Genomic DNA, 26,918 nt, shown 5'->3' with positions numbered 1-26,918 from the left:
TGCGCATGCACGTGCCCATGTACTTATGCGTGGCTAATGATTGTAGGGCATTAGTGGTGCATTGTTGTGGTACCTTAATGGCGCACTTGACACTTAGCACAAAGCTTCAAAGCGATAAGCGATTAGATCATGACCATTAAATTTTGGCCAATTATGTTTGCACAATCTAGTAATTTAATCTGGATCGTAGAATGCTTCCAAATATGATCCAATATTTGTATTTAATTGACCTTTAGCAATAGCAACTATAAGATTAAATCGAGTCAGATCTAATGGTTAAAATTTAGTAATCGTTACTAAAAAGTAAGATCTAACACTTATAATTAAATAATCGTTATCTATAAGAGAGATTTAACAGTCATGATTAAGTGTCCGTTGGTAAAGGTGCAATCGAACAACCATAATTTAATGATCATTAAAAAGAAATTTATTTTTTAAAATTGTCTATTAATTAAATGATAAAGAAAACTTACCAAGTCAATCACCTAAATTTAGTGGCGAAGCCAAATTAAGGCAAGTTGGGGCGTAGAAGACACAACACCCAAGAACCTCTTCACGGGGAAGTTGATTATGGGAAGACGTGGAATTGGGCCTGGCATGCCTTTTGCGAATGCAATATTGGCCCAAAACCAGAGCTTCAGGGCGATTGGTTTGGTCCCCTGTGCAAAACAAGGAAAATTGAACCAAGATATCGGAGTGGGCTTCTTTCTTTTTCTTTTTTTTTGCAATTAAAATATCATTTATCAGGTGTTCAATGTTCATTAATTTATATATTGAAAAAATGTATGTTAATTAAGAAGCATGTCCAATTCACACCACAACTTTAAATATCTCTTATCTTACAACACTTCGTCTGAAAAGAAAAAAAGAAAAAAAATAAAGAAAATAAAGTATTCATGCATCAACATGGTAAATCAATTTATTGAAAAATTACCATTCGAGATAGTCTATGAAATGACTTTGAAGCTAGTAGTAGACCTAGCAAATCTAACAAGCTACCAGGGGCTAGCATGGCAGCGAAGCATATACTTGAACGAGTGAAGTCCACCCAAAATGAAAATTGGTCGGCATTTAGATGAATCTTATGCCATAAATAAAATAGCAGCAAATAAGGGTCGGCGATCAAAGATTAAAATAACATCTAAAAGAGTCTTATGTCAAGTATAGGATAGCACTAATTGGCCAATGATGCAGCCTCTCCGTCTTAAAAGAATAATAGATAAAGATTCACAGTAGTTATTGTTTAAATGGTGTTAATAATTTAGATAATAATGTAAAAGATTTTATTAACCATGAAGAACATTATCACGGTTGACAAAAAGTATTATTAAAAAAATTATAACATTGTTTTTTTTTTTTTTTTTTGTTAAAAATGTAGAGATAAAAATGAAGATTCAAGTGCTCTAATGATTGATGGTAATTGCAATCCATGAATGTTGGTGTGGCAGCATTTAACTGGACAGTGGATCCACTGACACTGTGGAGTTATCAAAGAGTCAACCAATTCCAATTCTAAATCCCGACACATCCACTCAGAAACAGAGGAACGGAGACATAGCTACTGAAATGGCGGCTGCATCCCCATGGAACCTCATGTTTACAAAACCTCTAAACAAAAGTAGACGACTTTCAACTTGCTCTCTCTCATGGAGGCTCTCTCCCCCCTCTCCATTCGCCGTTTCCCCTCTTTGCAGCCGCCCCAGAAATGCCAAGTCCTTCGTAGTAGTGGCCATGATGGACGCCAAGCCCACAGTCCTCGTGGCCGAAAAGCTCGGAGACGCGGGTCTCCAACTCTTGAAGAAATTCGCCAACGTGGACTGCTCCTACAACCTGAGCCCCGAGGAGCTCTGCACCAAGATCTCTCTCTGCGACGCCTTGATAGTCCGGAGTGGCACCAAGGTCACACGTGAGGTGTTCGAGTCCTCGGGCGGCCGACTCAAGGTGGTGGGTCGTGCCGGTGTTGGAATCGATAATGTTGATCTGTCGGCGGCCACGGAACACGGGTGCCTAGTGGTTAATGCTCCCACCGCCAATACAATTGCGGCCGCTGAGCATGGGATTGCTTTGCTTACTGCCATGGCCCGTAATATCGCTCAAGCTGATGCCTCCATCAGAGCTGGTTTGTGTTGCTTTTTCTTGATTTTCATCTAGGCATTCGCGGTCGAGCGGTTCGTGTGCTTTACAATTTGTAACTTGTCTTTTTTATTGAACTATTGAATTTAGATAATGGTTTTTGTTGCTTAGTTGAACCTGGTATTGGTACTGTCAAAATGCGGAGTCAATTAGCGTCTAATTCTTGCGACGTATTCAATTTTTGAGCTATTTTTACTTGCATTGTTCTAGCAATAAACTTCGAATGCTTGAACATGGATACAATGAACAGTGATTATATGAAAGAGAAGTGTGATAAGCACATGATATCCTCTTTGCTTCCTAATTTACTGAAAACCCTCATGGGAAATTGGTGGTTACGACCATCTTTGGGACCATTGTTAAGTATCAAGTAATAGCTCGAAGTGATTCCAATTTCATTTTCTGTATGTATTAGAATGTCAATCAAATTATTAAAATCAACCATTTCATATAAATTTAAACTTTTGAAACAAATGATGATTTACCGTGATATCAGAGTAAAGGCCCTGAATTCAAACCTTGTATCCATTATTCACCTCCCATTCAATTAAATATTTCACATGTTAGGTCTCCCTTATTAAGATGAAGTTTGGTCTCACACGTGAAGGGGAATGTTAGAATATTAACTAAATGATTAAATTTACTCTTTCCTATTAGTTTAAGCTTTTGAGATAAGTGAAGATTTAACACTATGTTATCTAGGGTATGAATCTTATTAACACGTGTTATTAACTCAACTAAGTCTCATCCCTGGCTTCATGCTGCTTAAAAAATGCTGGAACTCTTATTTTGTAGTGCAATTTGGTGTCTAGGGAAGTGGCAGAGAAATAAATATGTTGGGGTGTCGCTGGTGGGAAAAACCCTTGCCATTATGGGGTTCGGAAAGGTTGGATCAGAAGTTGCCCGGCGTGCCAAGGGACTTGGCATGCAAGTGATTTCTCATGATCCATACGCCCCTGCAGACCGTGCCATTGCAATTGGCGTAGAGTTGGTGACCTTTGATGAAGCCTTAACAAGAGCAGATTTCATCTCCATGCACATGCCTCTCACTCCTGCTACCTCAAAAATGTTCAATGATGATTCTTTCTCTAAGATGAAAAAGGGAGTTCGAATTGTCAATGTTGCTCGTGGCGGTGTGATTGATGAGGAGGCTCTACTTAGGGCCCTGGATTCTGGTATTGTTGCTCAGGTACTTCTTTCTTGTTAAATACCTTTTTTCCTCTGTTTATACGACCACGCGGCGAATACTTGACAAATTATATTTTTGTCCAGGCAGCACTTGATGTTTTTACAGAAGAGCCTCCACCGAATGAGAGTAAGTTGGTCCAGCATGAAAATGTAACTGTAACTCCTCATCTTGGTGCTAGCACTATGGAAGCTCAGGTGTGTTTGATTATCTACTCTGGTCGTCGCTGATATTTCTCATTTTTCCATAATTATCTAGTTCTTCAATACTGGTTATTGGAATCAGGAAGGTGTGGCTGTTGAAGTAGCTGAAGCTGTTGTTGGGGCATTGAAAGGGGAGCTTGCTGCTACTGCTGTGAATGCGCCCATGGTTTCTGCTGAGGTACTAAACCCAAATATCTTCCTATTGTCTTAAATTGCAGTGGATAATTGACTGCTAATCAGTTTATTAGTGGATCTGAATCTGCTGTTAATCCTGTCACGAAAGACTAGCTTCCGGGCAGATCATTGTTTTGAATTTATCATGTACATGTCATTCTGAGCTGAAATTTCAAGCATTACTGGTAGATACATAATATGTGCCGGACTCTTTTATTTGTTGGTGTAGAGCTTTTGGCAAATCCCTATACCACATAAGTGTTCTTGGAGTTGGAAGAAGATCTTGAAGCCTAGATCTTTTGCTAGACCTTTTCTTAGTTTTAAGGTTGGTAATGGAGATAAGATTTTCTTGTGGTATGATACTTGGCACCCTGCTGGCTGCCTTATTGAAAAATTTGGATATAGAACAGTCTATGATGCAGGGCATAATGTTGGTCCTAAGCTGTCTTCTATCATCAAGAATGGTGAATGGTATTGGAAGGGAGCTTGTTCAGATAAATTGGTGGAGATTCAATGTAGGCTGCCAGAAATTCCTATTGGGACTGTAGACCTTCCTATCTGGAAGTCCAGCAATGGCAAGTTCTCTTGTTCCAAAACTTGGAATCATTTAAGAGTTAAATACCTGGTGGTGGATTGGTATAATCTGGTCTAGTTTCCCTTAGCTATACCAAGGCATTTTTTCATCCTTTGGTTGGCTTTTAGGGATGCTCTCACTACCAAAGATAAAATGTGCTTATGGGGTTATTTGGGGCCTAGTGTATGTCTTTTATGCCATAGTTATCAAGAGACGAAAGAGCATCTGTTTTTTAATGCAGCTTCAGCCGTAGGATTTGGAGGGTTTTAATGGCTGACTGTGGTGTAGTTGATCCTCCTGTGGATTGGAATGGTGTGGTTAGCTGGTTTAAAGCTGAGAAGTATAGAAACAGTCTTAAGATAGCTATCTGCAAGCTATGCTTAGGGGCAGCAGTCTACCACCTTTGGAGGCAACGGAAGGATCTTCTTCATGGTAATCCCCCTCAATCTGAAGAAGCTATGGTTTCACAAATTAAATGGCAGGTTCGGCCTCGGCTGTTGGCTAAGGGTTCTGTGAAACTTGTTGGAGACAGAATTGGCCTGAGTCACATTTGGAACCTACATACTCTGATTCGGTTGTAGACATTGTTTACTGGTTTGTTATATTTTGAGTTGTTTGACTCCTTATTTTGTCTTGGCGAGGAATCTATTTCTGCTGATGTTTAGATGTTTTCTGGTTGTTGCCCTGTTGGGGTTGCTGGTTGGTATGTTGTTTAGGTGTTGATTGTGTTCCTGTTGTAGCTTCGTCTTTTGGCTTGGCTTTCTGAGTCTAGCCTTTTATGGTGGTGCTCTTGACTAGGGGTCTGTCCCTGAGCAGGTGTTTGGTCCGGTCTTTACTGGAGTGGTTGTAATCTTGTGTTTGTGCTTTATAAAGAATTTAGTTCATCCAAAAAAAAAAAAACAATATAATCGGACATCCTACCTGTTAATCACTTGATAGTTATATATTAGAAGTTCTGGTCTGGTTGATCAGTATTTCTTTTACACTCTCTAACGAAATTCAGTATAGAATCCATTAGTGGATGTACTTGAATCTCTCCTGCTGTACTCATATAATAAACGAGAACATGATTTCATCGCATACTTTTCTTCTTTGATGACAGGTTTTATCAGAACTTGCACCATTTGTTGCACTGGCAGAAAAGCTTGGCAGACTAGCTGTGCAACTGGTTGCAGGTGGTGGTGGTGTGAAATCAGTGAAGATTACATATGCTTCTGCCAGAGGTCCAGATGATCTTGATACCCGGCTGCTCCGTGCTATGGTTACCAAGGGTCTGATTGAGCCTATCTCCAGTGTTTTTGTGAACTTGGTGAATGCTGACTTCACTGCAAAACTGAGAGGACTAAGACTAACAGAAGAGCGAATCATGTTGGATGGCTCACCCGAGAGTCCACTTGCGTTCATCCAGGTTCATATTGCCAATGTAGAATCAAAATTTGCCAGTGCAATTGCTGAGTCTGGTGAGATTACAGTTGAGGGAAGGGTGAAGGACCGGAAACCTCATTTGACAAAGGTGGGATCATTTAGTGTTGATGTCAGCCTGGAAGGCAGCCTTATTCTGTGCAGGCAGGTTGATCAACCAGGTATTATTGGAAAGGTTGGGAGCATCTTGGCTGAGGATAATGTAAATGTGAGCTTCATGAGTGTTGGAAGGACTGCTCCTAAAAAACAAGCAGTCATGACCATTGGCGTGGATGAGGAACCAAGCCCAGAGGCTCTGAAGAAAATTGGGGTTATTCCTGCCATTGAAGAGTTTGTTCTCCTCAAGTTGTAGCTTAGCCAATATCATCGTATTCTTGTAATTGTGTCTGCTGCCTAGTTATGAAGAAAGTTGGTATAGAATATTCCCTTTCAATTAAATTGGCTTTTTTATATCTCTAGTTAACCTCATGAATGCCTCTGGTTATTATTTTAGAGCTTATTGAATTTATAAAATGCTTGGATGATAAGCAAAGCCTTAAGTTTAGTTAGGGTCCATTTAATTGGTTTAGCACTAAACGTGCAATTTCAAAACACAATTAATAAAAACGTGGCTTTTAAAAACACAGTTATCGTTTCATAAAATTGTCGCTAGGCCTTTCAAATTGTGTTTTTAAAAATGCACATTCCTGCATACAATTTGAAAATGTGAAACCACTATTTTTTTTTTAAACATATTTTCAAACGGTACATTTTTCTTGATTTTATTTAAAATCACACTTTTAACTTACAAAATCACAAGGCCAAACCAACTCTTAGTTCCAGTAATTGCCGTGATCTTGATCACCTTTCTTAAAACTTGTGTGCCTGCACATGGGTAAGTAGTTCTAGAGTGGCACCCTTTGCCCTTTTTTACTTTTTTACTTTTATTTTCTTTACCAACCTTTGAACCTTTGATGTTGGGATAGCAAAACACATGACTAATTACCATCAAGCCAAAGAATTACTTTCCAAAAAAAAAAAACGACCAAGCCAAAGAAGGTTGGTTTGCCCTTGTCTACTTACTACAAAGTTATCTACTTTCTTGTTCCTTTCCCGTACGTAAACTAGATGATTCGAGAGTATGGTGGAGGATTTGAACGCCTTCTTATATATTGAACACGGTTTCTTTATTTTTATTTTTGGTTTTGGTTTTCTTTTTTGAGATAATCAACTGAGAACATGATTAGAAGAGTGTTAAAAGGTAGGGATGAATTCCACGATGGATGATATGAATCTGATTCAGCACGCACAGAGGCATCACTTGGTGGTCAGGGAGCTAGGAGGAAAGAGAGAGATTTAGAAATTGCAGAGGCATCACTGGTTGCATTATTGTATATACTGTTGTTTTTAGTTGCTAAATTGAATAAATTGCTTTATTTTTTGGTTTGCTTTTGCATTCATAAATTGAATAATTTTGATAGAATATTTAACTTGGTCAAGTCATTCGTACGGTGTGAAATTTAATATATTTTTTAATTGAATGTTGGCAAAAATATTATAATAATAATAATAATAATAAAGAATATTTAAATACAAATAAAAAATAGAATAAAGAATGTGTTAGATAAAATATAGAAAAAATAGAAACTAAAATAAAAAAAAAAATAAAAAATTATAATTTTTTAATAGCTAGTTTAGTTATTTATTGTTGAATATGCCATAGCAGAAGGAGCTAGAAGAAAATCTAGCTAATGGAATCATAAAGAGAAGGAAGAAGAAGAGAAAAGAAGAGAGGAAGGACACAGTTAGCCAGTTAGGGACAGCTATATATGAGCTGTTGTGTGCGTGTAAAAGTCCTGGTATTAACGTGTCACGCCCTCGGGAGTTTTGGCCATGAGCCAAGCAGAATCAGCCACCTAGCGCAACACGTGTCCTTACATCCTAGCCAAACGAGTCAATTTATAATGAAACCCATAGGATTTGTTAGCAGATTTTCAGGAAAACAGGGTTGCATATCCATTGGTAATCTATTGCTTCAAGTCCTGCAAGATGAACAAATCAAAGGTATTGAATTCAAACCTATTTCTCCATAAATTTTTAGTAAATTTGGATAATTTTCAATGTCCATTTTGTGTTCTGTTGTGTTGGCCGTAGGAAACTGAAGAGGTTAACGAACAAGGTGAAATAGAAACCAAGGTGGAGACAGTAGATTATCGGTCACCGGCTGGGCGAGACGAAGAAGAACCCACTAAAGAGAAAGTGGAGGTGATTCATCTTACTCGTGACGAGGGTCATTCCAGCGTCAACGAACAAGGTGAAATAGAAACCAAGGTGGAGACAGTAGATTATCGGTCACCGGCTGGGCGAGACGAAGAACCACCGACTAAAGCGAAAGTGGCGGTGGTTCATCTTACTCGTGACAAGGGTCATTCCAGCGTCGGAGGAGGTGGCGTATTAGCTGGTCCAGCTGCTGCGGTGGCAAATACCGTTCGATCCGCTAAGGATGCCGTTTTGGGCAGTGGAAAAGACGATCCCTCCCCCAAAAAATGAGACTTATCAACAACAAATAGAGGTAAAGCAATTGTGTTCAAGCATGTCTGTTGTCACTTGCTCAGACTAGTGATTCTGTGAACAAATCTTTAATTAAGGGTTTTTTTTTTTTTTGTGTGTGTGTGTGTGTGTGTGTTACCTTGTGTTTGTTGTTGTTTTGAAAGGTTTGTTCTTATTACAATTTATAAAAGTACTTTTAATTGGGCTTATTTTGATAATGGACACTGCGTATGGTATTGGGGCGTGCCTTGGAATTGCAGGCCTGTAATTCCTTGGATCTCATTCAAAGTGAACGGCTTAAATTAAATCATGTAAGCATCAAGAAAACCTTTCATGCAGTCGGCAATTCTTCGAGGAGTGGCTGATCATTATTTTATTTGGTCTTCCATCCTAAAGGGGTGGTTGAAGGTCAAGGGGTGGATCATGGTTCGCCATTTTTGAAAGAGAAATGATGGCCAGCCATTCTCCATCTCAACGGGTGGACCACCCTTCCCTTATCCTCAAAGGGGGATAGCCGACCAATCTTGAGTGTGAGCACCCTTTTAGGTGGTGGTCGACTACACTTGAGTTGAAGAGCGGCTAACTACCTACGAGGCTAGGGTGCAGGGGTGATTAGCCATCTCAAAGCACCCTTCATAGGGTAAAAATAGGATTTGTCATTTTTTAAACGATCTGCGAATTCGACACAATTTGATTCGATTATGACTCGTCAATTAATTTATGGCCCGTCAACCCAATTAATTAGTTGGGTTGATCCGCACAACCTGTTTAGTTAATTTGTCCAACTCTAATTAAAAGTAAAATAGTGGTCTATCACTCTTCACGATTCACTTAATTTGATTTTTAAATTTTTTTTTTTTAAGCATATGGGCCCAAATTTAGGCCATTCATTTTTAATAAACGGCCTGGTTTTCATGGAGTTTAAGGAAATGAATTGTATGGATCCTCAATCCATAATGGACCCTCCTTGGATGGTAGTGTAGAGCCCAAGAATCACCTTAAGCTCACTGCTCGTGACGGGGCTCAAGTGCCCTTACCATGGGGCTGGCCTAGGAGACCAATGCCTGAGAAAATCCGGAATATTCGTCCCGCTTGAGAGGCCCAAGACCCGGCGGGCCGGGAGCATCCAGTTTACTTGCGAAATTTAGGACCCAACGAGAAGGAAGTAGAAAGTATCTTTTTTTGTTTTTTGAAAAAAGAAAAAAGAAGAGAATAATTACATAAGACAGGGTAACTAATCTATACAATAAAACTTCGAGATTAGATACTTTTTATTTCATCTTAATGTACCCACCAGTAGCTACTCAAGCAGTGTGAATGTCCCGAATCGCAAATAACGTCATGAAGCCACTGAAAGTATAGGCGTTCTTGAAGCTAAAGGATTCTGGGCATGATCAGCTTTAAAGAGCCTGTTTTAAGAGAGGTTATTGGAGATTAAGGGTATGTTTGGGTTTACGATTTTAAAAAGTGCGATTTAAAATAACAATTTAAAAATGTGTAAGTTGAAAAAAGTGATTTTTAAAAACGACGATTGATGTTCTGTGATTCAGTTTAAAATCGCACTTATTGTCTACGGAATTCCAATCTCAAACGCACCTTAAATTAAACTAAGAGTTGAAAGGATGGTTAATCAAATAGAAAAATAAAGACAAAGCATAATAAAGATAAATAGAGACAATGATTTTACGTAATTCAATTTATGACGTATGCCCATAGGATAAAGCCCTAAAGCTACGTTTTGCTCTTATTCATTTGATAAATTTTACAATACAGAAGACAACTACTAATAAGTATAGAAGAATTGAGATAGATAAATATAGTAATGAAATCAATCAATTTGATTGATTTGATTACCATCAAACCAGATTACGATAAATCCTATAAAGAGTAAATAACATACAATATCATTTTAATATATTTCCTTTCTGGCCGGTTGGATTGTGCTTTCGGGATGGTTTGTTTGACTGTTAGCAGCTGGGGTGGCTCAACGCTCCGCTGTTTGAGTGGTCCCTCCTCTTGTCGGCTTCGATTTGTTCTGTGTTTCCACTGTTTATTCTTGCCTCTTTCACAGTGTACTATTATAATGGGCTAAAAATTGCTTGGGCATTTAGGTTGCTTAGAAGCTAGACCACGCCCTTTCACTTTAGGAGGGTTGTTCTTCCTTGTTTTAGAAAGGGTCAATTGTTTTGTTCTTGCATTTTTTAGCTTGTTGTTTTAGTAACTGCTTTAAGTTAGGCTTGTTCCTAACTTGGTGATTAGGGTTTCTTCATCTCTTCTCACCACCTTATGCCTTCGGGCTGTTGCTGTATCTTTGGGGCTGCCTTCGGGCTATTGTAATTGAGGCTGTGTTGATGCCTTCAGGCTGTTGTAGATGCCGTCTGGCTTTTATGATATGTAAAATTGGTCCCCGTTCAAAAAAAAAAAAAAAAAAAAGTTTCTTTTATTATATTGTTTACCTTCTTCGTAGTTTTATTGGTACGGGATGTCTTTGATGTCAATATTCTCTTACACATTTCTTTTAGAAATTCATCATTGAAATATGTGGAACCTACATGTGGCCATATAGGTTCAATGACGGATTTGCACATCTCTTATACGGAGATGGACAAAATATATGCAAGAGAATGAATCAAACATTTTTCTACTGGTATACACAAGTTAGTCTATATGTATTTGAGAAATGTTTGATTTTATTCTTTTGCACATCTCAAGTCCATCACATGTGGATTTTACAAATTAAATTGTAAACTTACAAAATAGATGTGCAAGAGAATTATACCAAATACACCTCATGTGTTTTGGCACACCACAATTTTGCACATGACAGCACCCAGCAGTCCAAACTACTATTTTGGTCCTTTTGACTGGTAATAAACTAATAACGGGGTAATTTTTGCCTCTTTCTTTTCTTCTTCTTCTTCTTCTTCTTTTTTTAATTATTTTTTTTTGTCTTGCAAGATTGATTTCTAATATTTAATATTTAGTTTTTATTTACTATGTGGGATTGTTAAAAATATTTTATTTTATTTTCTTGTATATTTATTGTATATTTTCGTGCAAGAGATGAACAAATTCATCATTAAATTTATGAGATCACATGTGAATTTCACATAGTTAATGATGAATTTACAAAAACAAATGTACAAATAATGTGCAAGAAAACAAAATCTACGATATCTAGTTCGCGTATTGCTTAATTGATGTACATACATTGTTGAACTCACGAAGTATCCTTAATATGATGCGTGGGACCGATTAGAGATTTAATTTTGAAGGACCATCATTAATTTCCTAAAATGATATTTTTAAAACAAATTTTGGGAGGTTGAGGGCATGGCCGCCGTGACTAGGGGTGGGCAGGACCCGCCCCGCCCCTAGAAAGACCAGTTTTATTTTTTTTTAGCGGGTGCGTGTCAAAATATGGGGGATCCGCGTGGGCGGGGCGGATTGCGAGTCCTGATTGTTAAAAAAACCGAGGACCCACCCAGCCCCGTGTGAATAATATATATACATATATATGTTAAAAATCGGAACCCTAAACTGCAAAACCCTAGCATAGCGCTGCACCCCCTTCATTTTTTCCTTCATTTTCTTCCTAGCGCGCACCCCTTCGCCTCTTCTTCTTCTTCAATCTTCCTCACCGTCCTCTTCCTCTTCTGGCTTCTCTTCACCTCTTCGCCTCCTCTTCTTCTTTTTCTTCTTCAATCTTCGATTCTTCACCCCCGGATTCCCTCCCTTCGTCTGATGAAGATCGGAAATCAACGAACGTCAATCACGTCAACGGTCGATGCACATCCTGTGGTAGATCTAGTTTGTCCACTTCATTAGCTTCCAAGTTTTAATTTGTTTGTTGTTTCTATGGTAGATCTAGTTTGTGTTTGTGTTTAGGGTTTTTGGGTTTGAGTTGGTGGGTGGTGTAAGGGGTATTTCACCGTGTTTGTGTTCGTGGAATCTTGTTGTCGTGGCCCGTAGTAGTGTGGTTTTGCAACTAGTAGCAGAAAACCTGCACAAACCGCCCCTCACCACCCTACCTCGCGCTACCGCCGCCCCGCACGGACACAACATATTTTGTTCGGGGTACGGGTCTGATTTCTTGCACCCGCAAGGGTGCGGGGTGGGGGCAAAAAGGGCGGAAATTCTCCCGTCCCTGTGCACACCCCTAGCTGTGACCCCCTTGGGTCCATCTTTCGTACAGTGGTTTAGTGATTGTCCGGCGGTTTGAGAATGAGAAATTTAAATTTGAAAAATAATTTATGAAATTTAAAAATTGAAAAAAAATTTAAAACTAAAAAAGTTTTTTGGTCAAAATGAAAATATTTTGGGTCATACTAATTAAACACCGAAAAAATACAAAAAAAATATATATATATTTTACACCAAAACAAACGGAGCTTAAGATTGATCGAAAAATAGTAATATTTATTACACAACTCTTACACAATTCTAACAACTTTTTTTTTAATATCAACCATTAAATATTTATGGCTTACATGTAGGAAAACAAATCTAATTGTTGATCATAAAAAATATTAGTTAGAGTTGTATAAAAATTGCGCAAGAATCATTACTCTTCCTCAAATATCAATAATTGTTTTAAAATTAAATGATTTAGATTATGTCCTATCAGCATTTGTTATCATATATTTGTCCATTTCTTATAAGGAAATGGAAAAAAGATAGGAAAAAAAAAGAAGAAACTAAAACATTCAATTCCAAGTTGTTAAAAGTAAATATGTTATCAAATACTGATATAGAAAAATAAGATACGATTCAATTTTAAAACAATGGTGAGGACCAAGGAATTAATTTTAGAGGATCTTGATCCATCCCATTCTAAAGCTCTTCATCACTTTTCTCTTCACGCAATAATAGAATGACCATCATCGTCAAGTAATTTTCATGATATGTGAAAGTGTGTAAATTTGATTTCATTCAAACAACCATTCATTGGGTTGGCTTATTGGCTAAGAAGTATATATATATATATATATATATATATATATATATATATATATATATATATATTCTAAGCAAAAATTGAAATAGTTACCAGGAAACAAAAAATTAAGAGATACTGGGCTCTCGATCAACAAACCTAAATCGAAATACTGAAAAGAAAATAAGAAAAATAATTAAGAAATATTACGCACCTACTTTACACCTATTTATTAGGTTCATGTCACACTTGTCCATATAACGTGATTTAAGTGGCTTAAAATATCAATCACTTAAAATATATATATATATATATATATATATATATATATATATATATATATATATATATATATATATATATATATATATATAAAAGTCACTTTAAACACACGAATGTATCACAGGAACAATAGGATTCCTTTAAACACACAAATGTATCACGGGGACAATAGGATTCTCTCCATTTTAAATGAAATGTCAGGATTTAAAGTTTGTACATTTAAGTTTGTACATTTAACGGTGGGTATATCTAACGATGTATATAAAGTTAATGTTGACACATCTTTTTTAAAATTTTAAGTAATGTAAAATCATATATATCATTAGATCAATTTCACAAGGATAACATCAATTTCACAAGGATCCAAAGGATTCTATTCTGGGTATGCGTAATATAAATGCAGCGCCAAAAAGTTCCAGGCGGCAATTCTATTCCATAATAAAATTCCTGTTGGGGCTAATGTGATTAATGTGACAAGTCGTATGGGAAAAGGATTAGTTTTATACATATTCCTAAGAAAGATACCATAATTGTTTAGTGGCGTTTTAGTGGTAGCTGTTTTCTATCAAATTAAGGCACCATCATAGTTTAGTGGTGTTGGGCTGTACGTTGTTCCAATCAAAGGCACCAATTTTGTTTAGTGGCGTTGGGCTTTTCCGAAAAGAAAGAAAGAAAGACTTAGCATTTTATTTCCAAGATACACCTAATTAAGATTTCTTATTACATAAAGCATAGCAGGAAACCCCACGCAAAGGCCCCGAGAGTCTACTCCCAAATACCAACCTCCATAAAGCCATCCTCAGTGGTAGAGCCCCTGAACATGCCAGTTGTATTAAACCCACAAGCCACTTCCCCCTTATTCGACACCGCTATGAGCCCAGCCTTCCCTTCATTGAGCCGTTCCTTGATCACATAGTCCACGGCCTCCTGAAGGCCCAGGCCCTTGTACTCCATCACAGCCGCCACCTCACGCGCCAGGGTGCCCCGTATGATTGCCTCACCTTCTCCAGTGCACGAGACCCCACAGAGATTACACGCGTAGGTCCCAGCGCCTATCATGGGCGAGTCTCCAATGCGCCCGCTCATTTTGTTCATCAGCCCCCCGGTCGACGTCGCAGCCGCGCACCGGCCCTGGCTGTCCACCACCACGCACCCAACCGTCTCCGGCGCGTACACGCTGATTGGGAGCCCGTTCATCTGAATCGGACTCTCCGCAACGGCGCCGCATGTCTCCAATCCAACCGCTGGAATCCTGTAATCAAACTGCTCCGGAAAATTGCCAAAGTTAGTGGGGTTGTCTTTGTCTCTCCACGTGGTTTTTCATTGTTAGAACTTAGAGACATACAACGTACCACGATGGCGTTTGCTTCCTTTGCCAATTTCAGCATTCCCACGTTCTCTTCCGTGATAAAATATTCATTGTCCACAAGCTCCACCCCCTACAAAATTCAACAACCATCCACAAATATCCTATAAAAAAAAATACAAAAAAGGCAAGAAGATGAACAAAAAAGATCCTAGATTCTGATATGAGCTAAAAATTGTCAGGATTAAAAAACCTTTTTTTATAAGATAGACAAAAAGGACACTGCAGGCGAGAAAATGACGTGTGAGGAGACACTTGGAAATAGACGTGGTGCCAAATGAAAAAGGGGCGGCTAAGATCTTTCTACACGTGACATTAATTAAAGCTGAGGGACAGACTTTTCTAATTTCTACAAAGCTAGGATGGGTAAAATGGTAAATTAACCTGTTGCCTGGCGAACTCTTCGGCACCCGAAAAGGCGAGGTAGGAGTGAGGAGATTTGTCCATGACGAGCCTGGCGAGCGATACCGGGTTCTTGACGGTGGTCAAGCCCGAAACGGCGCCGCATCTTCTCCCATGCCCATCCATGATGCTCGCTTCCATCTCCACGGTTCCTTTCGCCGTCAGGGCAGATCCGCGGCCAGAATTGAACAGAGGATCGGTTTCCAGTTCTCTGACCTGTAATATTACACACACCCAATCACACACAATGCTGACGGTTGCTTTATCAGTAACAAACTCCAGCACGCAGCGCCATTTGGCATTCAAACATGACCAAAAAAGTTCTTGAAAAAATCGGTAATTAACTAAAACCAAGGGAAGAGGCGGGTAAATCGCATTTTCCTTGCGCTTGTTTGTTTTCCTAGAAAATGCAAGAAACGACATAAAAGTAGCAGCCGTTTCGATTCCTTCTCTATTTTTATTTCCCTCTGTGCGGCGTTATAGGAAGACCAATGCTAGGGCACTATAAAGCAGCAGCCGTTTCCATTCAAACGCTTATGGTGGCTGCATGGCGAAAAACAAGCAAAACAGAAAAGCCCAAATCAGAAAAAGATCGATACACATACAACGAGTTCGACGACATCGATGGCAGAAAGGTTGGAACGAAGAGCGGAGATGCCGAGATTGAGGCAGCGAGCAAGGAGTTGTTTGGCCTCCTCTTGACGCTGTTGTGGGAGATTTGGGTCGACTCCAGCGCCTCCATGCACAGCAATAGCCCACCCTCCCATATTCTCTCCTCTCTTCGTCTCTCGCTCCTCCTGCCTCTCTGCCTTGTGTGTGTGTGTGTTCACTGACTACGAAATTGCAGTGGTTAGGTGTCTTAAATAGGCAGTCGCGGATTTCAAGTAGCTAATGAGTTGGATTTTAATTATGAGTTGGATTCTCCCTGTTTCCGCCTTTTCTCTTCCCACTTGTTTCGGGGTACGTTGTTCCTTTCCGTGTATAAGTTCCCTCTTATTTACAGCGTTGCCCTTCTCCAAGGTATCTGCCAAATCTGTCCCTTATTTAAATTAGATCCCGGTCTGAACTGTCGATTAACACACAGAATCCCAGATATAACAGACAAGCTGGTTCTGGTGCTTTTTTACTTTTTGAAAAAAAATGTAAAATTTGATTCTCGGTTGATTTTGTTGTATTAAAATAATCCAGATGTCTATATGGTAAGCGAAGATTGATAATTTACTCCCTTAAATTAATTTTCGTCTACAACTTAATAGAATTGATTTCTTTTTCGTTTTAGAAAGAAATATTATTTTTAGTTTATCTCAAAAAAAAAAAAATTAAAAAAAAAAATTGAATAAAACTTTTATTAAAAGTGATGTTACCTCTTTGATATAAACTGAAGAACATTTTACGATCCATATATTTTCTATTATTTCAATGATCGATAATCTTGTCATTTTAAATATATTATTTTCTTAAAAGTTGTGCTTTAGCCTTTAAACAAGTTTACTATTTTTGTAGGACGGAAAGAGTATATCATCAATGTTTAACCGGAGCTCAGAAAATGGCAAAAAAACCATGATTCAGAGAGATAACTTACTTTATTCCTAATTGGATTATTCAAATATTTAACTTAATAAACAATAAATTTAATTTATCACGAAACTTAGGGGGAACAAAATATTTATTTTCTAGCTGTTTTTCTCTCATTTCGGTATCTAATTACCCTCAAGGTAGGCTTGGACTTTTTTATAGTATAACTTTCCCAAATTGCTAACCATTCATAATAGAAAAATTGTGATGATACTTATCCTTCTTATGATGGGGAGTAACGTAGGCTTATAGTTTTCTGAGGAAGGCCAGATGTAGCAGTTGTATCTTATAAGGAGGTCCTTGTTCTTCTATTTCACGTTGTTCAATTCCTTTACTTAATCAATTCTTTCTCGATAAGTTTCAAAATGGATTTGTATGTCTATGTGTGTATGACAGATTAGACATGTATTTCGGCAGAAAATTAAAAAAAAAAAGGAAAAGAAAAAGAAAAGTCATATAAAAGAGCTTGAGTGGTCTACTTAATTTTCCAATTAAACTAAGCAATCAGATTATATATGGACTTAAAATTGCTGCAAGAACGTTTTAGAATGATTGGAGAGCAAATTTGCAACACTTCCGTTCAACCTCGTAGAAATAATTATTGTGAATCACGATTTTATGTAAATGCTCTTGCAGTTAGCGTCCATTGTCCAAATCATATTTATAGGAATTTTAGTAAGTTAAAAGTATTGATTAAATTTATCATTTTTTATGGATTGATTTTTGAGATAAGTGATGATTTAACATACTATCAGAACAAAAGTTATGAACTTAAACATTGTTTGCGTCAATTCACATATGTTGAGAATTGTTGGGGAATTATCATCCCCAAAGCCCAAACGGGCCCATTACAAAAGTTTGGGCCCAGCCGATCTGCCCGGTTCCACAAGTATTGGAATTCAGGAAACCCCTATCAAAAGGGAAGTGAGCCTGAAAGTCCAACTAAGGCCCACCCCTAATCCAAAAAAAAAGACCCGTTGACTGAGTCCAATGCAATGCTTAGCCCACTTCCTGTCAAAGAACGAGAAGCCATGAGAATCCGAGATACTCGGCCACGTTCCACAAAGATGTCTCTAATCCGGTCGTGGGTGTACATGTTCCAGATTATCAATGCTCATTAGGGGAACATTGACATTTTCTGATAGTTTAAGAGGGAAGATTGACACAATTGGTAGTTTAAGGGTACATTGACAATGATGTGGTAGTTTGAGGGGGTTATGTGTACTTTTCTCAAAAATTATTCCAAAAAAAAATTAAAAATTAAAACTGTTATTCATTTATTTTTTTAATTAATAATTTTCAGTTTTTTTTTTAAAAAAAAAATTGTTCTTTTTCGTTTTTTTAATTTAATAAAAACTGGTTTTTTTTTTCATTTGTTTTATTTTTTAAAAAAAGAAATAAATAAATTTCAGTTATTTTTTGTTTTTATTTTCTTTAAAAAAAATGTTCTTTTTCGTTTTTTAATTTAATAAAAACTGTTTTTTTTTTTCATTTGTTTAATTTTTTTTAAAAATAAATAAATTTCAGTTATTTTTTGTTTTTTCGTTTTTTTTTTCTTTTAAAAGAAATTGTTCTTTTTCGTTTTTTAATTTAATAAAAACTGGTTTTTCTTTTTATTTTTTATTTTTTTAAAAAAAAATCAGTTATTTTTTGATTTTTTTTTTTTAAAAAAAAATTAAAAAAATTAGTTCTTTTTTTTTCGTTTTTTATTTAATTTTTTTTCATTTTTTTTAAGATTTTAAATTTTAGTTTTAATTTTTTGAATTTATGAGGACATTTTTGTCATATTCAAAAAAAATTAGGGTTATTTTTATCTTTTTGTTGATTTTAGGGAGGATATTGTCATTTTTTTGTAGTTTAAGGGAGACATTGACACAATTAATAGTTTAGGAGGTACATTGACAATTGAGTAGCAGTTTGTGAAGGTTATGAATACTTTTTCCTATAAAGTTAGAATATTTTAAATTTAATTATTTTTGAAAAAAGTAAAATAAAGGAGGAAAAATTTTATTTCTTTTACCAAAGAAGCTCTTAGGGTGGGCAGAAGTACGAAACAAACGCCAAATAATGGAAAAGGAGCAGAAAAAGCCTGGTTTTGTGGTCCAGGTGGGTTCTACGTACGTAGGTAGCTCCTTGTATCCGGGTGGCAACTAGCAAGGCGGCGGACAAAATAAAAGTATAAAAGTCGCTGCATTCTGGGAAAGCAACTGTCTTAATTATGATTAGCAATTTAGCATTATGAGATGAGGTGATAAGAACGGTGATTGTCTGGATTTGCTTAACAACGATGACTAATAGTACCGGTAGAAGTTATTTTATATTGATTTTTTTTTTTTATATATATTTAAAAAAAATTCATAAAAAAAATTAAAAATTTTTTTTACAGCAAATACCTTACATTTAGATGAAGAGGTTGGGAATGAATAATAATTTCCTATATATACATGTCTACTATTCCTTCCCTAAGTATTATTTTAATATAAAAAAAGTATAATTAATTGATATAAAGAAGAGAAAAAAAGTAGAAAAGAGAGAAAAATAATAAAATAAGAGTAAAAAAATAATATTTAATTGATATAGGAAAATGTAAAAAAATTTATTGTAGGGTATTTTTTTATAAGAAAATAAAAAATAATTTTGCTCTTTAAATATAAAAAAATTGATTGAAAACCTGTTGATGGTACTCTAAGTGATAAGAAAGCTTTTGGATGTATATAAAGCATTATTAAGTTATATATATTTTATAAAGAAAGACCGAAGATGTAAGCAAGCACACAGCGCACTCCGAAATCGAGGTAGAGGTAGTTGAGGAGGAGTAATTTTCATGATATGTGAAAGTTTGTAAATTTGAATTCATTCAAACAACCATTTATTGGGTTGGCTTATTGGCTAAGAAGTATATATATATATATATTCTAAGCAAAAAGAGAAATAGTTACCAGGAAACAAAAAATTAAGAGATACTGGGCTCTCAATCAACAAACCTAAATGGAAATACTGATAAGAAAATAAGAAAAATAATTAAGAAATATTACGCATCTACTTTACATCTATTTATTAGGTTCATGTCACACTTGCCCATATAACGTGATTTAAGTGGCTTAAAATATCAATCTATAAAAGTCACTTTAAACACACGAATCTATCACGGGGAGAATAGGATTCTCTCAATTTCATTAATGAAATTGAGGCTATCCATTTTAAATGAAATGTTAGGATTTAAAGTTTGTGCATTTAACGGTGGGTACATCTAACGGTGTATACAAAGTTAATGTTGACACATCTTTTAGAATTTTAAGTAATGTAAAATCATGTACATCATTAGATCAATTTCACAATTTCACAAGGATCCAAAGGATTCTATTCTGGGTATGCGTAATATAAATGCAGCCCCAAAAAGTTCCAGGCGGCAATTCTATTCCATAATAAAATTCCTGTTGGGGCATTTAAAAAAAAAAAAAAAATTCCTGTTGGGGCTAATGTGATTAATGTGACAAGTCGTATGGGAAAAGGATTAGATTTATTCATATTCCTATGAAAGATACCATAATTGTTTAGTGGCGTTAGTGGTAGCTGTTTTCTATCAAATTAAGGCACCATCATAGTTTAGTGGCGTTGGGCTGTACGTTGTTCCAATCAAAGGCACCAATTTTGTTTAGTGGCGTTGGGCTTTTCCGAAAAGAAAGAAAGAAAGACTCGGCATTTTATTTCCAAGATACACCTAATTAAGATTTCCTATTACATAAAGCATAGCAGGAAACGCCACGCAAAGGCCCCGAGAGTCTACTCCCAAATACCGACCTCCATAAAGCCATCCTCAGTGGCAGACCCCCTGAACATGCCAGTTGTATTAAACCCACAAGCCACTTCCCCCTTATTCGACACTGCTATGAGCCCAGCCTTCCCTTCATCGAGCCGTTCCTTTATCACATAGTCCACGGCCTCCTGAAGGCCCAGGCCCTTGTACTCCATCACAGCCGCCACCTCACGCGCCAGGGTGCCCCGTATGATTGCCTCACCTTCTCCAGTGCACGAGACCCCACAGAGATTACACGCGTAGGTCCCAGCGCCTATCATGGGCGAGTCTCCAATGCGCCCGCTCATTTTGTTCATCAGCCCCCCGGTCGACGTCGCAGCCGCGCACCGGCCCTGGCTGTCCACCACCACGCACCCAACCGTCTCCGGCGCGTACACGCTGATTGGGAGCCCGTTCATCTGAATCGGACTCTCCGCAACGGCGCCGCATGTCTCCAATGCAACCGCTGGAATCCTGTAATCAAACTGCTCCGGAAAATTGCCAAAGTTAGTGGGGTTGTCTTTGTCTCTCCACGTGGTTTTTCATTGTTAGAACTTAGAGACATTCAACGTACCACGATGGCGTTTGCTTCCTTTGCCAATTTCAGCATTCCCACGTTCTCTTCCGTGATAAAATATTCATTGTCCACAAGCTCCACCCCCTACAAAATTCAACAACCATCCACAAAAATCCTATAAAAAACAAAAAAAAAAAACAAAAAAGGCAAGAAGATGAACAAAAAAGATCCTAGATTCTGATATGAGCTAAATATTGTCAGGATTAAAAAACCTTTTTTTTATAAGATAGACAAAAAGGTCACAGCAGGCGAGAAAATGACGTGTGAGGAGACACTTGGAAATAGACGTGGTGCCAAATGAAAAAGGGGCGGCTAAGATCTTTCTACACGTGACATTAATTAAAGCTGAGGGACGGACTTTTCTAATTTCTATAAAGCTAGGATGGGTAAAATGGTAAATTAACCTGTTGCCTGGCGAACTCTTCGGCACCCGAAAAGGCGAGGTAGGAGTGAGGAGATTTGTCCATGACGAGCCTGGCGAGCGATACCGGGTTCTTGACGGTGGTCAAGCCCGAAACGGCGCCGCATCTTCTCCCATGCCCATCCATGATGCTCGCTTCCATCTCCACGGTTCCTTTCGCCGTCAGGGCAGATCCGCGGCCAGAATTGAACAGAGGATCGGTTTCCAGTTCTCTGACCTGTAATATTACACACACCCAATCACACACAATGCTGACGGTTGCTTTATCAGTTACAAACTCCAGCACGCAGCGCCATTTGGCATTCAAACATGACCAAAAAAGTTCTTGAAAAAATCGGTAATTAACTAAAACCAAGGGAAGAGGCGGGTAAATCGCATTTTCCTTGCGCTTGTTTGTTTTCCTAGAAAATGCAAGAAACGAAATAAAAGTAGCAGCCGTTTCAATTCCCTTTGTGCGGCGTTATAGGAAGACCAATGCTAGGGCACTATAAAGCAGCAGCCGTTTCCATTCAAACGCTTATGGTGGCTGCATGGCGAAAAACAAGCAAAACAGAAAAGTGCAAATCAGAAAAAGATCGATACACATACAACGAGTTCGACGACATCGATGGCAGAAAGGTTGGAACGAAGAGCGGAGATGCCGAGATTGAGGCAGCGAGCAAGGAGTTGTTTGGCCTCCTCTTGACGCTGTTGTGGGAGATTTGGGTCGACTCCAGCGCCTCCATGCACAGCAATAGCCCACCCTCCCATATTCTCCTCTCTTCGTCTCTCGCCCCTCCTGCCTCTCTGCCTTGTGTGTGTGTGTGTGTGTTCACTGACTACGAAATTGCAGTGGTTAGGTGCCTTAAATAGGCAGTCGCGGATTCCAAGTAGCTAATGAGTTGGATTTTAATTATGAGTTGGATTCTCCCTGTTTCCGCCTTTTCTCTTCCCCACTTGTTTCGGGGTACGTTGTTCCTTTCCGTGTATAAGTTCCCTCTTATTTACAGTGTTGCCCTTCTCCAAGGTATCTGCCAAATCTGTCCCTTATTTAAATTAGATCCCGGTCTGAACTGTCGATTAACACACAGAATCCCAGATATAACAGACAAGCCGGTTCTGGTGCTTTTTTACTTTTTGAAAAAAAAAAAAAAAAAATTTGATTCTCGGTGGATTTTGTTGTATTAAAATAATCCAGATGTCTATATGGTAAGCGAGAAAATGACAATTTACTCCTCTAAATTAAATTTCGTCTACAACTTAACAGATTTAGTTTCTTTTTCTTTTTAGAAAAAATATTATTTTTAGTTTATATATTTATAATATTTTGTTAAAGAGAGACCTGTGTCGCTTTTTATTAGGCATGGTGTGGCAACTAAACCAAATGGATTCTATTAAGTTGCGGATAAAAATTGACTCGAGGAAGTAAATTGTCATTTTTACCCATTACAAGAACATCTGAATTATTTTTTATACCACAAAAAATGATTTGTAAATTAGACTAACTACGATGACCAATTTTTCAATTTTCCCTTAGTTTTATACAAAAATCTCAAGGACTGGTATGGATTAAAGCAATCAAGCAAGTATATATTCATTTTTGTAAAAGTGGAAGTTGTTATTTTTTCTATTTTTCTATTGAGTTTTATCTCAAAATTTTTTTAAAAAAAAAAAAAAAAAAAATTGAATAAAACTTTTCTTAAAAGTGATGTTACCTCTTTGATATAAACTGAAGAACATTTTACGATCCATATATTTTCTATTATTTCAATGATCGATAATCTTGTCATTTTAAATATATTTTTTTCTTAAAAGTTGTGCTTTATAGCCTTTAAACAAGTTTACTATTTTTGTTGGACGGAAAGAGTATATCATCAATGTTTAACCGGAGCTCAGAAAGTGGCAAAAAACCATGATTCAGAGAGATAACTTACTTTATTCCTAATTGGATTATTCAAATATTTAACTTAATAAACAATAAATTTAATTTATCACGAAACTTAGGGGGGACAAAATATTTATTTTCTAGCTGTTTTTCCCTCATTTCGGTATATATCTAATTACACTCGATCAAGGTAGGCTTGGACTTTTTTATAGTATAACTTTCCCAAATTGCTAACCATTCATAATAGAAAAATTGTGATGATACTTATCCTTCTTATGATGGGGAGTAACGTAGGCTTATAGTTTTCTGAGGAAGGCCAGATGTAGCAGTTGTATCTTATAAGGAGGTCCTTGTTCTTCTATTTCACGTTGTTCAATTCCTTTACTTAATCAATTCTTTCTCGATAAGTTTCAAAATGGATTTGTATGTCTATGTGTGTATGACAGATTAGACATGTATTTCGGCAGAAAATTTTTTAAAAAAAAAAGAAAAAGAAAAAGAAAAGTCAAATAAAAGAGCTTAAGTGGTCTACTTAATTTTCCAATTAAACTAAGCAATCAGATTATATATGGACTTAAAATTGCTGCAAGAACGTTTTAGAATGATTGGAGAGCAAATTTGCAACACTTCCGTTCAACCTCGTAGAAATAATTATTGTGAATCACGATTTTATGTAAATGCTCTTGCAGTTAGCGTCCATTGTCCAAATCATATTTATAGGAATTTTAGTAAGTTAAAAGTATTGATTAAATTTATCATTTTTTATGGATTGATTTTTGAGATAAGTGATGATTTAACATACTATCAGAACAAAAGTTATGAGCTTAAACATTGTTTGCGTCAATTCACATATGTTGAGAATTGTTGGGGAATTATCATCCCCAAAGCCCAAAAGGGCCCATTACAAAAGTTTGGGCCCAGCCAATCTGCCCGGTTCCACAAGTATTGGAATTCAGGAAACCCCTATCAAAAGGGAAGTGAGCCTGAAAGTCCAACTAAGGCCCACCCCTAATCCAAAAAAAAAGACCCGTTGACTGAGTCCAATGCAATGCTTAGCCCACTTCCTGTCAAAGAACGAGAAGCCATGAGAATCCGAGATACTCGGCCACGTTCCACAAAGATGTCTCTAATCCGGTCGTGGGTGTACATGTTCCAGATTATCAATGCTCATTAGGGGAACATTGACATTTTCTGATAGTTTAAGAGGGAAGATTGACACAATTGGTAGTTTAAGGGTACATTGACAATGATGTGGTAGTTTGAGGGGGTTATGTGTACTTTTCTCAAAAATTATTCCAAAAAAAAATTAAAAATTAAAACTGTTATTCATTTATTTTTTTAATTAATAATTTTCAGTTTTTTTTTTTTAAAAAAAAATTGTTCTTTTTCGTTTTTTTAATTTAATAAAAACTGGTTTTTTTTTTTCATTTGTTTTATTTTTAAAATAATTTTCAGTTATTTTTTGTTTTTATTTTCTTTAAAAAAAATGTTCTTTTTCGTTTTTTAATTTAATAAAAACTGGTTTTTTTTTTCATTTGTTTAATTTTTTTTAAAAATAAATAAATTTCAGTTATTTTTTGTTTTTTCGTTTTTTTTTTCTTTAAAAGAAATTGTTCTTTTTCGTTTTTTAATTTAATAAAAACTGGTTTTTCTTTTTATTTTTTATTTTTTTAAAAAAAAATTCAGTTATTTTTTGTTTGCTTTTTTTAAAAAACAATTAAAAAATTTGTTCTTTTTTTTTTCGTTTTTTATTTAATTTTTTTTCATTATTTTTTTTAAGATTTTAAATTTTAGTTTTAATTTTTTGAATTTATGATGACATTTTTGTCATATTCAAAAAAAATTAGGATTATTTTTATCTTTTTATTGGTCTTAGGGGAGACATTGTCATTTTTTTGTAGTTTAGAAGAGACATTGACACAATTGGTAGTTTATGAGATACATTAACAATTGAGTGGTAGTTTGTGGGGCTATGTATACTTTTTTTTCTTCTATAAAGTTAGAATATTTTGAATTTAATTATTTTTGAAAAAAGTAAAATAAAGGAGGAAAAATTTTATTTCTTTTACCAAAGAAGCTCAGGGTGGGCAGAAGTAGGAAACAAACGCCAAATAATGGAAAAGGAGCAGAAAAAGCCTGGTTTTGTGGTCCAGGTGGGTTCTACGTACGTAGGTAGCTCCTTGTATCCGGGTGGCAACTAGCAAGGCGGCGGACAAAATAAAAGTAAAAAAGTCGCTGCATTCTGGGAAAGCAACTGTCTTAATTATGATTAGCAATTTAGCATTATGAGATGAGGTGATAAGAACGGTGATTGTCTGGATTTGCTTAACAACGATGACTAATAGTACCGGTAGTAGTTATTTTATATTGGTTTTTTTTCTCTATACATATTTAAAAAAAATTTCATAAAAAAAATTATAAAACCTCTTACTGCAGATACCTTACGTTTAGATGAGGGAGTTGAGAATGAATAATAATTTCCTATGTATACATGTCTACTATTATTTTCCTAAGTATTATTTTAATATAAAAGAAGTATAATTAATTGATATAGGGAAGAGAGAAAAAGTAGGAAAGAGAGAAAAATAATAAAATAAAAGTAAAAAAATAATATTTAATTGATATAGGAAAATGTAAGGAAATTTATTGTAAGGTATTTTTTTATAAAGAAGTAAAAAATAATTTTTTTTTTTAAATATAAAAAAAATGATTGAAAACCTGGCGCTAGTGCTATAAGCGAAGAGAAAGCTTTTGGATGTATATAAAGCATTATTAAGTTATATATATTTTATAAAGAAAGACCGAAGATGTAAGCAAGCACACAGCGCACTCCGAAATCGAGGTAGAGGTAGTTGAGGAGGAGTCATGGCGCGTTATAGCGACACGATTGGGTTATGTCCATTGTATCGCTTCCACTCCCACTTTGTCTTTTGTTCATGGGGACTTGATTAGCCTCAGCTCGTGTTTTGTGCCTAAATTAGAGCTAACTGTCAACTGCTGATTCGACATCTTGTTTGGTGCATTTTATTTGATATATATATATATATATATATATATATATTTGGTGGAATGGAAATTTAGGCTCACTTTTGGCACCTAGAAATTAACCTAATAATCTAATAGCGATTTTATGGTATTATTGTGCTGTTAGAATATATATTTTTCTTAAAAAAAAGAAGAAGAAGAAGAAGAAGAAGGAGGAGGTAAATAATAGTTATTCCTTGGTAAATGGAATACCCTCTATTTTTATTTTTATTTTAAATACCATTCTTTTTATGGGGCACAAAAAAAAAACATTTGTATAAGTCATGTTGAGTTTACACGTATGATTGTAAAAAGATTTAGTCCCGCATTAAAAAGGTGTAACAAGTTTAAGTGATTAATATAAAATTGTTGGATTGAAATTCATAAGCTTAAGTTTTTGGTTTGAGTAATGTCTCAACATGCTATATTATAAACTCACTAAAAGACTTCCCTA

The 26,918-nt window shown here is 36.2% G+C and overlaps 4 protein-coding genes across 4 annotated transcripts; 2 read left to right on the top strand and 2 right to left on the bottom strand.

The window, feature by feature from the left end:
- Positions 1-1,500: 1,500 nt before the first annotated feature.
- LOC133866930 (D-3-phosphoglycerate dehydrogenase 1, chloroplastic-like) lies at positions 1,501-6,155 on the top strand. The gene is made up of 5 exons (XM_062303592.1): positions 1,501-2,119; positions 2,946-3,322; positions 3,406-3,516; positions 3,605-3,700; positions 5,373-6,155. Exons 1-5 carry the CDS (start codon positions 1,567-1,569, stop codon positions 6,042-6,044), a joined length of 1,809 nt encoding a protein of 602 aa, XP_062159576.1. The 5' UTR covers positions 1,501-1,566; the 3' UTR covers positions 6,045-6,155.
- A 1,423-nt stretch (positions 6,156-7,578) lies between these two features.
- LOC133867456 (uncharacterized) lies at positions 7,579-8,430 on the top strand. The gene is made up of 2 exons (XM_062304226.1): positions 7,579-7,735; positions 7,826-8,430. The coding sequence occupies exons 1-2, from the start codon at positions 7,721-7,723 to the stop codon at positions 8,219-8,221; spliced, it is 411 nt and encodes a 136-aa protein (XP_062160210.1). The 5' UTR covers positions 7,579-7,720; the 3' UTR covers positions 8,222-8,430.
- A 5,671-nt stretch (positions 8,431-14,101) lies between these two features.
- LOC133866187 (probable isoaspartyl peptidase/L-asparaginase 2) lies at positions 14,102-16,050 on the bottom strand. Its single transcript, XM_062302728.1, has 4 exons — positions 15,813-16,050; positions 15,190-15,423; positions 14,792-14,878; positions 14,102-14,702 (listed from the first exon to the last, which is right to left on the bottom strand). Exons 1-4 carry the CDS (start codon positions 15,972-15,974, stop codon positions 14,205-14,207), a joined length of 981 nt encoding a protein of 326 aa, XP_062158712.1. The 5' UTR covers positions 15,975-16,050; the 3' UTR covers positions 14,102-14,204.
- A 4,413-nt stretch (positions 16,051-20,463) lies between these two features.
- LOC133866533 (probable isoaspartyl peptidase/L-asparaginase 2) lies at positions 20,464-22,398 on the bottom strand. Its single transcript, XM_062303087.1, has 4 exons — positions 22,165-22,398; positions 21,560-21,793; positions 21,153-21,239; positions 20,464-21,063 (listed from the first exon to the last, which is right to left on the bottom strand). Exons 1-4 carry the CDS (start codon positions 22,324-22,326, stop codon positions 20,566-20,568), a joined length of 981 nt encoding a protein of 326 aa, XP_062159071.1. The 5' UTR covers positions 22,327-22,398; the 3' UTR covers positions 20,464-20,565.
- Positions 22,399-26,918: the final 4,520 nt, after the last annotated feature.

Source organism: Alnus glutinosa, chromosome 4 (assembly GCF_958979055.1).
Source record: "Alnus glutinosa chromosome 4, dhAlnGlut1.1, whole genome shotgun sequence".
Taxonomy (NCBI): Eukaryota; Viridiplantae; Streptophyta; class Magnoliopsida; order Fagales; family Betulaceae; genus Alnus; species Alnus glutinosa.
The sequence above is the reverse complement of the archived record's forward strand: the minus strand, read 5'-3'. Positions and strand labels throughout refer to the sequence as shown.